General features: G+C 36.7%; 1 protein-coding gene across 5 annotated transcripts in view; it reads left to right on the top strand.

The window, feature by feature from the left end:
* The window catches only part of STRN3 (striatin 3), a 59,382-nt gene that overhangs the window by 7,927 nt on the left and 38,156 nt on the right, over nt 1-13,299 (top strand). For all 5 annotated transcript variants that reach the window (XM_068684410.1, XM_068684413.1, XM_068684411.1 and 2 more), the window contains exon 2: nt 11,664-11,767. In XM_068684410.1, the coding sequence (XP_068540511.1) occupies nt 11,664-11,767 (104 nt within the window). The remainder of the gene's footprint in view (nt 1-11,663; nt 11,768-13,299) is intronic.

The following is a 13,299-nucleotide window of genomic DNA, read 5'->3' as shown; positions in this document are numbered from 1 at the left end:
TCTGTCCCGTGGCTTTAGCGAGCTTTGTACAGTGGAATTGGCAGAAGGCAGGACTGCTGGCTGCGGTACCGCGCTGATAAGTGGTGTAAACTAGAGACTGTTGGCACTGCTCTGTGCCATGAGGCTAGATTAACATTTATGAGGTGCAAAATACCCATTCCTCATCAACTTTGTGAGGCCTCTCCTAAAATGCCTTACGCTATGCTTTATATGTACTATATATAAGTGTTTCAACTCTTCCTCTCTTTTGTTACCTAACTTCTGTTTCCATTAACTTGATTATCAATTTGGTGATGCCAACATGGCTGCCGAATTAATGATGCTGAGCTCTTGAAGCTCTGTGGTATTGTGTTCCTTTGTGTGCATAGAGAGGGCTTCTCGTGTTCTAGCTCTGACAGCTGAGCGTTTTGTTTCCTTTTTCTGTCTGTTCCTTGGGAACGTATGTTACTGACTTGCAGTTGATGAACACTGGCACGAGTGTTCATCACTAAAACAGGTCCCTTTAGCTTGTTTGTGTTCAATCTGCTGCAGGTTATACTTACGTATTCCTAAATGAAAAATAGATGTTCCTGGCTTTGGAAAAGGAAGTGCACATTCTTGAGAATATTTGCCATGCTGGCATTTGTCCTTCCCTTTCCACTCCAGTGACTGTAAGCACCTGCCACGCTACAAAGTGTACAACTTTGTTTTGATCTCTGTGCTCTTGTGCTACAACTACAAGTTATGATAGAGAGCTTAATATTCTTAGGTCTATTAGTAGTAGGTGTCTAATGAGGCTCTAAATATGGCATTTAATTACTAGCAGAGTAATTAAACAATGTAACTTCATTTTAATAATGCAGCAGCATAATGATGTTGACAGTAAGGATATTTTTAATCTTATCAAATGTTGTGTTTTGATGTTACCATCAGTGTATAATTAGTCTTACTGGTTGTGGTGGTAACTCTGCTGGAAAGAAAGCTTTATAACTGGCTTACGTGTATGCCCAGAATGCCCAGCAGTTTAAATGAATTTACAGGAATCTTTTTAGATACAAATGGTCAGAGGTGTGTAACTTTTCTTCTTAAGATGGTGCTTGTAGGGCGCATGCGTTTAGTAGAAATGTAGAAAATGTGGAAAATGCGAGTGATAGGGACAGGATGAAGTTTTGCTTAAATAATCATGTAGCTGCTTTCCTCCAGGACCTTTGCGTTTTTCTAGTAAAAGAAAGTCAGTAAACCCCTGAATAATTTGTGCATTTAAAAACAGGAGCTGTAAATATAGAAATTGGGAAGTGATTTGTGTCTTGTGATCTGTGCAGAACTGGCAAGGTCAACACTGCAATATAATGGCCCATTCTTTAGTAGTAATTTTGAAAGGAATGCTAAAAATTTGGCCAAAAAAAATGGAGGGCTAGAAGTAACATCTCGGAATGATCCATTTAGAGTTCAGTCTTGGTGGTTGACCAAATATAAATCTGAAAGCAAGCCTCGCTAAGTGCCTCCCTGGCTTTTAGAATGCTTTTTCAGATACTTTTGAATTTTGAAATAGAAAGCAGTTTGGATTAAGGAGTGTGACACAATAGACTGGCACTCCGCCTTAAAAAAAAAAAAAAAAATTATCTCACTGAACAGTGTCTACTGTGTGTCTACAGGCTTACGTGTAAAGGTAGCTGCCCTTTTTTCTTGTAGAGCAGCCTTGGGAATAATCAGGAAACAAGTTGAAATTTCTGTGAAGTGAAAAATGAGTACTTTATGTAGTCACAGAAATAGGATAAATGAATTCATAAAGTAAGCTATGTTTTACTCTGTCATTTGATCTAGTGGTTTTAATTTTGATGGAAAGAACACAAACTTAGGTCATAGTACTTAAATGAAGACCCGGACCCTTGGAATAAGCTACCAAGAGAACTATGGCATTCAACTTCTTTACTGAAAGGGTTGTTAGACACTGGAACAGGCTGCCCAGGGAAGTGGTGGAGTCACCATCCCTGGAGGTCTTTAAAAGACGTTTAGATGTAGAGCTTAGGGATATGGTTTAGTGGGGACTGTTAGTGTTAGGTCAGAGGTTGGACTCGATGATCTTGAGGTCTCTTCCAACCTAGAAATTCTGTGATTCTGTGATTTCTTTCTGTTTAAAAACAAAAACTTGAGACAAACCTTTGCTTTGGTGCAAAGGTAACTGACTGAAGTATGGTCTATCTAAATGTCAAAATGCTTTGATTGATCTTCTCGTCTTTTTAAATTGATAACATTTGCATCAATTTTGGTTTGAGAACACCCTTTTCTAGGTGCCCCCACTCCAGTTTTCTGGTCAGGGAAGCCCAAAGATTATTTTCCTCCAGGAAGAGAGAATTTATACGTGTATTTTTGGTTGACTGCACAGCTTTTCTGTAAAATCTTGTATGTGCACAATATTACATGGCTGTCTTGAATGAAAAGGAAGCTAGTGCTATATGTATTCTAATGGCTAGTTTCTGCTAAGAAATGCAGTTGATTTTCTATTAACTAAAGTAGAAACATGATCCAAGTGTGGAGAGCCTGTAACAAAGTACAATAGCTTAGAAATTTGGTTGGTTGTTGGAGGATGGTTGAACCTACCTCTTGGCAGCTAACAGCTGGTTCTGAAAAATTAGAAATGCGAAGAAGAAAGTCAAAAACAGAAGAAAATGTACAAGAACCCTTCCAGTAGAGATACTAAGACTCCCATTTGCAAAACACTTCTGACCTTGGATGAACAAGTTCTCTTACGGGTGCTCTGGTTGCTTTGCGCTTGAGTATGTGTTTTGCCACCAGCTCGTGCTGTAAGCTGGAAAAATCAAAGGGTGTTAAGTTGTGGACCTGTCATTAGCACCCTTGGATCTGTTTCTCAGTGCCTTATAGAGAAGATGCAGGCATGTTCAGTAGTTTAGTTTGAAACTCTCATTATTGTGGTACGGGTATATGGTATGGGGTTGCTTTTAAATCTTGTAAATTTATGTATGTGTGTATGCACACCTAATGTACACGCATTTATAAAAATCAGCGTTTAGGTCTGGGCAGAAAAATACTTGAAAAACTGGAGTGAGAAAATAAGGATTATTTTAGCATTACTTTGCATAGAACATTTTGTGAATAAACTGACATCTTTGGTGAGGCCAAATGTATTCAAAATACTTTCTTTACTGGGATATCAAAGCAGAGAGAGCATTTGGGTGTTGACGAAAGCCAACTCTGATTTTTGTGCTATTACGAATATGGTGGCAGAGAACTGCTTGTTGGTTTGGTGAAGATGCTGACTAGAGACTAATATAGGAAGTATTTTGTGTTTAACTTTCGGCATTGATGGACTTGATTTTAATCCATCAATATGTGTAACTGAGGTTCTTGCACTTCTCTTTAGTCTATTGAAAGTGACCATATGTTGATATGTAGAACTATTTAATATTCTTTATTAACTTTTGTCTGTAGAAGTCGTATGAGCACTAACATCCTTATTTGTTGGGAATGCTGATGTGAAATGAATTACATTGCAGTAACAAGTCAGTTATGAAAATAGATGTAGGGTTTTATTTTACATGACTTGATCTTCAGGAGGTACGTGCTAGAGGAAGGATGCTTATGTTTTCCAACAGACCTAATTGCAAAAAGAGCTTAGTTTATGTATATGAGTTTGATTTGTTTCTTGAGCTTTCTGTAACTCTTCTTAGAAACACGACTGCCTCGGCGTCTTGGGGTTTCTGTTCAAACATGTTTAAGAGCTCATTGTACTTGATAATAGCATGCAGTTACAAGGGCGATATATGGACCCTTCTTGGAGGAGGAGCTGTGTGAGCAGTAAGAAATACTAGTGCTGCTTACGTTTCTGTTAGCTATTTAGTTGTCTCACTGATGACATCTGATGTTTGAATGGAAAGGTGGTGTTTTCTCAGTGAAACTTTTGATACTGGTGGAGATTCGACAACTTGCAGGTAAAAATGAGGGATTTTTTTGGCTCTTACGAGTGTATTGTCTGGGTAGGCAATTTTGGGCCTGCAGGCGTTCCCGTTGATTGTCAATTGATTAAAGAAATAATAAATTATGGCTGTTGATACCTTTGAGCTAAAAAAAGAATACTGAATCTTGGGTCTGCCTGGATTGCTGATGTTCTTGATGGTTTGCATGTCAAGTACAAAGCAAAGTGTGAACTTGCTAGCACAGGAGTTAAGATGTTGAAGTGCAATGCCTGTGAAGTTCTCAGGTGTGTGGGGAGAAGGAGAGCTGGTGTGTGGGGACGTGTTCAGACACCTTGGCATAGAGCATTTTAGTAGTTTGGTCTGTTATGGTATGTTGATGATAACCAGGTTAACTTTATTTTTTCCTGAAATTGATTTGATCGTTGAGTCTTGGTGCGTTGTGTTAGTTTCATGCATGGTGTGGCTGCTACATAGTGTGTGCGTTACTGAGGTATCTGTGCTCTCCTCTTACCCTTATCTCTCAGCATTTCTATGCATCTAGATGCACCTGCTGCCTGCTTTCCCACTGCATCTTTCTCTGGGCCACCTGTCCTTCAAGTGGAACAGTGTTACATTTTAGTCTTTCAGGAGAATGCTGTGTGTAACAGTTTGCATCTATAATTTTGGAAGCTTTTGACTGTTCTTGGGACTTAGTCAACTTTTTTTTTTTTTTTTTTTCCCCTGCTGTTGGCTTCTGAATTGAAGACTATGGACAACTTCTAAACCCTGATGCTTAGAGGGTGTTAGCCTTTAAAAATACACCCAAGAGTTATGTTATTCTGCTATTCCTAAATATCAAATTGAATAGGAGAGTGGCCATAAAAAGAATCCTTGCACAAGAAAAATGATTGCATGAATCATCTCAAGTAAGGAACACTGACAGAATGGAGGTATGCTTAAGCTGTGTTTTAAGCTGTCACTTAGAAGTTTGACCATAAAATAGAAAAGGAGGAAACTTGAAGAGGCAAACAATGTGATACATATGGTGGGACAAAATAGAATTTACTACTCCTAAGTTTGATCAATTGCCCGATACATGAATTGGGTAAACTAGCAAAGAAGCAGTGGTACTAGGTGGGAAAAATACTGAAGATCTGCAAAAATTTTAACAATAGGGTTAGAAATGGAAAGCTGAATTTTCTGGGAGGTGTTCAAAGAAGCTGTTGGAACTTTATGGTAACTTGTCCCGTAGGGGAGAAAAAAAAAAAGGCAACCTTTTGACTTTAAATGATCTGAGACAACATAGTGGTAGCAAAAACTAGGAAGGATATATTCAGGGAAGGACAGGATTTTGCAATCCTGGTCTCGGCTATACCCATTGCAAGGCAAAAGGGGACTTGCAGATGAGCAGATTCCCTTGTATCTGTCAATTATCATTAACCAAACAGATTCCTCTTTGGGATCAGCTGTGTTTGTTTGGTTTTTTTTTTTTTTTTTTTTAATCTGGCACTCTTGTGGGAAAGTTGCTCAAGGATGTCACTTTTCTGATGGTTAGTATTTGCTTTTGAGAAACAATCAGAAAGTGATCAGATCGGTCTGAGTAAAGTATCAGTTGAAGATCAAGAAATGAACATCAGCTGAAATGAAAAAGGTCTATAAAAAAGGGAACCTTTAGGAAACATCTCCATATCATTACTACTGTAGGTACAGTAGTTACTGACCTCATATGTAACTCATTATTGACAAGGTTCCCCAGAAAATCGTTTTCCAATTCCTTTTTATTCTATAGAAACTTTAAACGTTTCAAATGTCTTTGAAACATGTATGATCCTGCTATAAACACCGACACCTGCCTTATTGCACAGTTCCTTAGAGTAAGAATCTTATTAGAGTCTTTAATTTGCAAAATCAAGTCTGATTTGAAATGAAATTTATTTAATTTTTATTTAAAGTAGTGAAGGTCTTTCTTTCAAGTCCATTTGTTCTTCAAGATAGTTTAAGGATTAATTAAAATACAAAGATATCATCAGGTCCATATGGGTATACAGAAGCTCTTCTTAATGCTTTTACGTGCATCAGGGTTTACATGTTCTGAATGCAGTGATGTTTCAAACTGTCTTTGTTGAAAATTGAGGGTGGAGGCTGTTCTCACATGTTCCCTTTGCTTTTTGTGAATGAGAACTAGAACAGCAATAGCTGTACAGGTGTGTCAGCTCTTATATTGCTGCCATTAGTCAAGCCTTCCACCTCACTGGTATGTTTTATTTTTCCAAAACCATTCTGCTTCATCTTCAGTGTAATAAGCATCTAAGAATGAAGATTATTTTTTGTGTGTAATTATATGATTAAAACAAAATACTAAAAAAAAAAAAATAAATCTTACTATTGTTCTTAGTCTTGTGACATGCCGTAGTAGGATAAGCACGCATTGATGTGCGCGCTGGTATGTATGTTCAAGCTGCTTCAGTGTATTATGTTTCTTTCAGAAATATTGCAGGCCTTTCCTTCCTTCCTTCTGGAACTCTGAATGGGCTTTAGAAAAATGCAGGCATTGCATTGCGGCTGGCATTGCTTTACATGAAGTTGATTTATTTTCAAAATACTCTTCTTCTTCTCTTCCAGAAAGTTAAGCATTTACAACTGATCTAGAAAGTAAATATACCTACTTACCTGGTGTGTTCCTGGATTGGTGAATCCATTAGAGTTTGGTTGCCTGAATTATATAGAAAAGTGTTACTATTCCAACAGCACAGGATAAATTCTTCATCTTTACCAATTAATGCAGATTACTTGCCTCTTTTTCTCTATGATACATCTTAATAGGTTTGAGTTCTTAGATGGATATTTCAAGTGCTGTACATTAGGATTTATTAATACAGTAAGACTGTGAAACCCTATATATGTATTATTAAATTACCCTTAGTTTGCATATGTGATTTTACCTGCCCAAAACACTATAATAACTTCTCTCCCTTGTTCTCAATGGCTATGAGAAATATGTTTAATCAAGATAAACAATTGTCCTTAAGTCAGGCTTTTCTATGTGTTTGGAGCAACAAAAAGCAGTTTTAATGAGTGCTGCTATTATGGGCAGTGCTGTGTGAAATGTAGAGCAGTTTTAAAACCATTCACGTTTCTTTAAAAATGAAACAAAGCAAGATCTTCACTTTACTCCCAGAAAATATTTCTTCAATTTTTTCAATGGTCAACTTCTGTGTGAAATACTGATTTTTGAATAAGTTGAAGTTATGTGGAAGTTCTCTGGCAAACTAAATGTTCTGGTATACTTGGATCAAACAGTGTAAGGGATGTGGAGCATGGGATGTGGATTGTCAGTGAAATGAGTGATTCATTCGTACATAGTTAAGGAAAATTTCAGTATTCCTGTTTGAGATCTTGGAGTTTATTTGTTGAAAGACTGTTGTCTGTTTATTGCTTGAAAATATGAATACCCTTCCATCTGTAAAATCTAGTACAGGTTTGTCCAAAATGCAGCATTCTGTTAAAATAGAACTAAGTTTACCAAGTCTCTAATATTAGATGCTAGAATTCTAACTCGTCTCCTTCCATATCTACATGTAGGTCCTGTAGTTATTTAACCTCAGCCAGTGCTTTTCCATGGGATCCATACTATTCAAGTAGTTGCTCAGTATTTCTTTTTAGCCTTGTATTTTGCCTTGCCTAGTATTAGGCTTTATTTCATGCATCCTTGCACAAATACAAAATATCTGCCACTCTGTTTCTAAGTGCTCTCTGAATTCACTTTCATAATAAAACGCAGCGAATTCATGTGGTAGTACTCTTATTTACAGCTGAGGGCCAAAGTGTAGAGGGAACACAGAGTTATCAAGTGTCCCTTATTTTTGTAGAAAAACAGCAGATATCAGAGAGACGGGAAAATACCATAAATATGAAAATGAGCAGTCTGGTAGAACAGGGAGAGTCTGCCCTGAAAGAAGAGGCTTCTGAGCTTGTTTACGATGCAAGGATTTGAAGCACACTCCTATCGGGGGGAGTGGAGTCTAACACACATAACAATCATACGTAACTAAACGCAACTGGATTTTTTTTAAAGCCATGTGAAAGCTATGTTTTTGCATATGAAACTATTGTTTTATACATGTTCTGTAAAATAATGTTTTTCTCCCCTTTGAGAAATGATCTTGCTAATACACTTCTTAAAATCCATTTTGATTGGATTTGTAATTTAGGAGAGACCGTACTCGTCTTCTCCGTTGCCTTGTCTCTCCCCTCTTTGCGGCTTTTGTGACCTGGACATGCAAGCTATGATTTTGTGGTCAGTTTAGGCTGATCTGAGACCATACTTTGGTATCCTGTTTGCATCCCTTGTGCTAGCCTAAGTACTCCCATGGCTGTTCAGAGTAGGATCAGGAAACTGATGTAATTCAGAACTGAGTAAAAAATAAATAGAATGATTTCCTCGTTAGGCTTAATGTATGGCAGCAAAAGAGGCAGTGTCAGCACAGTAGAGGGAACAGAAATACAAGCAGGAGGAGGATTGATCCTCTTACTATCGGCCTGAGGGCTTACAAATTGGTTAACAGCAATGTAAAGAATCCTCTTGTAACTGGCAGGCAGGGAGGGAAGAGGAGTATCAAATTGTTCTGTCCTGTTTTTACTTTCCAATGTTAGTGCCAGTCAATCCTTAATCACCAGAATAGCTATAAATTGATTCAAATTCCTCTCAAAAGAAAGGAATGTCTAAAGATTGAGAAAGCTGTATTGTGTAGAGAGCATTTCTTCAATGTTTGTATGGAACTTAAAATTAGAACAACTGAGGGAGGTGGATCTGTTTACTGCATCTTTTTTTTTTTTTTTTTTTTTAATTGAACCTGAGATTTACTGCTTCTCAAAGAAATCAGGGTTGGGAAATTGTATGTTAATTCTTGGGGCTCAACGTCATGCAAAATGTCTAGTAATGGCTTTGACAACCCTCATTTCTCAATTCAGTACCTGAGGAAACAAGTTAATTATTACAACACCTTCAGCAAACCTGCAGTAAATCCTACCCTTGGTTTCATATTGAAGGTCTCAATGTCTAACAGTCTTCCTAAAGTCTAAATTCATTTCCTCTATTTCTAAACATCTAACTATTAACTTCTGCAGAGATAGCTTCAATTAGGTTTAAGCCATGTGACAGTCACAAGGGGGGGTGAGTCCCTAGGCCAGCTACATGTGTGTATAAACAATAGGAAGTGGTGCCAAAAGACGTCTGCTAATGCTGACAAAAATGACGAAGATTATGGAGAGCATTCATTTGCCAGCCTTTCTGCTCAACCTTTCGGACCCTGTGAAGACTGCTACAAATGTTATTGTGTATTAAGGATTTTTTCAAGCCTTTTGTAAGGCTGGTTTTATCTGATAAGTACGAAGGCTCAATTCTTTGTGGCCAAGTATCCAGAAGTGCTTCCAGAAGAAGGAAGTAGTTTGGCTGTGACCATTTTGGAGGCCTATGCCTCTCTCTGTGTGTGGTCGTGGTTAATTTATTTTCATCTCTGTGGTCTGCAAACTGAGGATGAAGTAAGGTCCGACAGTTGCAGCTGGCAGCTAAGCTAAGATCTGTCAAATAGTTCCAACAGGATGCTAGGCAAAGAGAGATGACTGAGGGAAGGGTTGAAGACCATCACTTAGAGAAGACCTGAATTTTGGAAGGAGTTGAATACTACATTAGAGTTAAAGAGCTTAAAAGCATTTGTGGCTGTAGTTAAATGATAATTGAAGTACTTATTCCTGTTTTTTCCATCAAGAGTCTGTGGATGCAGTAATTTCCTAATGTTTGAAGTATGGTGGTGAGCATATATGCAGGTAACACACTAGCCTTATAAAATTGCTTTTATAACCACTTTGTGGACTTCTGTACTTATGTATAAGGCTATTGTTTACTTACAAGCTTTTGTTATCATTGACTAATGGAAATTAGGATAACAGGTTGGGCTTGCGGAATTGTTTGGCCATTTGCTGCCTCAGGTACTAGGGGTTGTAAACGGCCTTCTGAAGAAAATGCTCATTATGTACAATTAACTTTCTGTTGGATTAGTCAGTTTTTGCACTGCTTTTAAAATCTACATAACATAATTGTGTATAGTTGTTGGTTTTGCTCAGCTCCTTCGTGCCTTTCCAGTGGGAGACTGCTATTTAAAATAGCTGATTCTTGATCTTTCTCCAACTTCTCTCTTAAAATATCTGTGCAGGAGTCATTACAAAGTCTGCATTTATTTTTAATTCTCCATTACCTTGCAGTGTTGTCGGGTGCTTTACTTTTTCTTGCAAAACGGCAGTAGTTAGTCAAAGGTGTTCTCACAACAAAACTTGTAACTCACTCATAACTGCATCGTTCTCACTAGGCTTTCAAATTTTAATTGGTTAACTTACAAGCTAGTGCAAGGTGAAGAAACATATTTTAATTGGGTTTACCATTAAGTAAAAGGCAATAGGGGCTAAAATCAGGACTGCACTGATGTGTGAAACTTTCTACTGTGATATCACAGGAGCAATGCAGGAATGCTGTAATCTCGGTTAGACTGTCACAGGCTCTAACCACTGAGAGCAGTGAAAGGTACAGCCACTCCCTTTAAAAAAAATCTCTTAGGTCTTAAATAATAATGAAATTGTGTCATTGATCTTAACCTCTGCAGCACAATGTTGTTGCTTCTTTACTCTTCTTAATTCTATTTTTTTTTTTGTCTCTTCCAAGCAAATACACTATCCAATCTCGTTTCAAGTTAGCTACCCAATGATTTTAGTCAGTTCCAAGTCATGACAAGGACAAATGAGTTTGTGGTTTCCCATAAGGATAGCCAGTCTAGTAATATCATTCACTCTTTGGTTTTGTATTCAAATGGCAAATTTTCTGGTCTTCCTTAGAGTTTTGAATTCCAAAAAGTCAAAGCATAAGCTCTTTTACTTTGTAGTGAGATTATTTTTTTCTCTCAACAAACTACCTTTTATTTTTTTTCAGCTAGTTTAAAGCTCTCTGCTAGACCTTTTGCACTGGTAGAGATAGCTACTTTATTTTACTGGGTATAATCTTGTCTGCTAGGTTAGCAGACAAGTTGAAGCTTCATTGTTTCTTTGTACTTCAGGAAGTTAATTTGCTTGGAAAAAAAAAAAACAAAAACAAAAACAAAACCAAGAAATATTCAAATATATTCTGCTCCATGTAGAATGGCATAGTAAAAACAATTCTGTCATGATACTCTAACTTTCAGCTGTCTTCAGTAGCCACTAGAATTTGAATTTGTAGAAGAGTTGCTTTCTGTAGAACTGATTTGCAAATTCTGTATTTTAATTCTTATATCTGTTATATCTCTTAAAGTGTTTAATATATTATCATTAAAAAATAAAAGGCTTAAAAGTATGTTCTATGTCTATTTTAATAGGGCTTTGCATTCAGAAGAAAATGTATTAAAGAAAAGATGTTAACAGTGCAGTAACAACAAAAATGTGTACATTTATTAAAATGTTTTCAAATGGTTCTTGTTTGTGCCTTTTTCTGCAGTTACTATACTATATAATACACTGTATTTCAATGTAAAAAAGCAATACTTGTGCATTAAAAATCAACATTAAAACTCTTGGGAAGAAATACTAATGAAATACTAATGAAATAGAAATGACTAACTAAAGTGACTCATTGAAAGTAAAATAAAAATGTTTTTGACCATTCTTCCAAGCCAGACTTGATTGCTTTTTTTTTGTTTTGGTAACAATATGAAATAAAACCAGTTATCCTTTTTTTTGTATTTTCAGGCTCGGATAGCATTTTTACAAGGGGAAAGAAAGGGTCAAGAAAATCTGAAGAAAGATTTAGTGAGAAGAATAAAAATGTTAGAATATGCATTAAAACAAGAAAGGTAGGTACACGCATTTAAGTTTTTATCTGACGTGGAAGACTTTGCAGAGTAGGAGGGGTTCCTTCACTTTATTTAAACTGTAGAATAATAAGGATAGTTACTTTATGTACACTGTCTTTATGGTTGGTTGTCTTTACATTAAGTGTTTTTGGTAATTATTGAAAAATCTTCTTGAAACTGAATTGCCTAGTACCGTTCTTGTCTCTTTTTTTTTTCCTGATGAAGTTCAGTGGCTGCTATAAGAAATTCCCCACATTTTAAAATTGTTTGTTCTTGTATCTTAATCCCAGTAAGTTCAAATTGAACAGATTCTCTTTTTCCGAGTTAAAGAACAATTGCATGCTAAGTAAGACCGAATCAAGTAAGAGTAGTTCTTCCTAAAATGCTTACACCTTATTACTATGCCTTTACCTATTCTCCAGTGGTATTGAACTTTAAAAGATTAAAAATATCTATCTCTGCATTCTTTACAACTGTTTTGTATGCATTGCATGATGAAAGCCATGTTTTGTGGCAGAAAAGAATCCTTTGGAATTTAGTACTGATAATATCAATAAATCACTTTGACTTAATATAAAAGTACTGATATATCATGTGGTAAATGCTAGAATTTCTAGTTTCAGTACGTTTTCTGTAGCACTAATGTAATGAAATACTCCATTCAGTCCACCCAGGGTAATGTCTTTCAGAACTACAAACTCTTCTGTTGGCTGACTGCTTAGTTGGCCAAAATTAGTTCTTTATTTTGCACTAAGCAGACAATCTTGTCATGTTCCTATACTTTCAGTAGTGGACTTGATTCTTAAATCTCATTTTATCTTGTTCTTTAAAAAGTACCAGAATCCAATGGTGTAAACTTCTTAAGGGTCAGGCAACAAAATTGTCAGCTTTTGTGTATTTGGTTTGTGGAGAATATTCTTGCCAGTATAAACTAAAAAATGTCTAGGTGGGGCCTAGCTATATTTACTACAAAATTTGAAGTCAGTTGTCTGAGAGTATGCCTTAATATATTCTACGTTATGAATTAGTACTATAAATAACTAACTATAGCATAGAAGTAACTGAATAGTTGGGCTCTTTTTAAAAGTTAGTGTTTTGGCAAGGATGGCTACATGCCTTTTAATGAAACATGCAATATAGAGGTGTACTTCAGAAAATGGTGTGGGTTTATATGGCAAGTCATACCACCACACCGTGTGTTTTAGTTCATGGGTGAGGTAAGAAGGTGCCAAGGAGCTACTTTATATGGCCCTGTTCTCAGGGTAGAATGGAACTCAAGCTTTCCAACCAGTATTAAGACTAAAAGCTATATTTTGAAGCCATACAGGTAATGTGCAAGTGACTCTGGGTTCGAGACAGATGAGAAGTGTGCAGTATTGGGTGGGCAGTGCACTCTTCCTTTAAAAGAACATTGAACAGTTGAAGGAGAACAGTTTGGTTGTTTGGGCAGTGATAACCTCGTTGAATGGTGCACAGGGAGACTTTCTGCAAATGCCCATTGTAAGGCCATGGGGATTATCTACTTAATAAGA

This window comes from Anas acuta, chromosome 5 (genome assembly GCF_963932015.1).
Source record: "Anas acuta chromosome 5, bAnaAcu1.1, whole genome shotgun sequence".
Classification (NCBI taxonomy): domain Eukaryota; kingdom Metazoa; phylum Chordata; class Aves; order Anseriformes; family Anatidae; genus Anas; species Anas acuta.
Note: the sequence above shows the minus strand (reverse complement) of the source record. Positions and strands in the feature narration are given on the sequence as shown.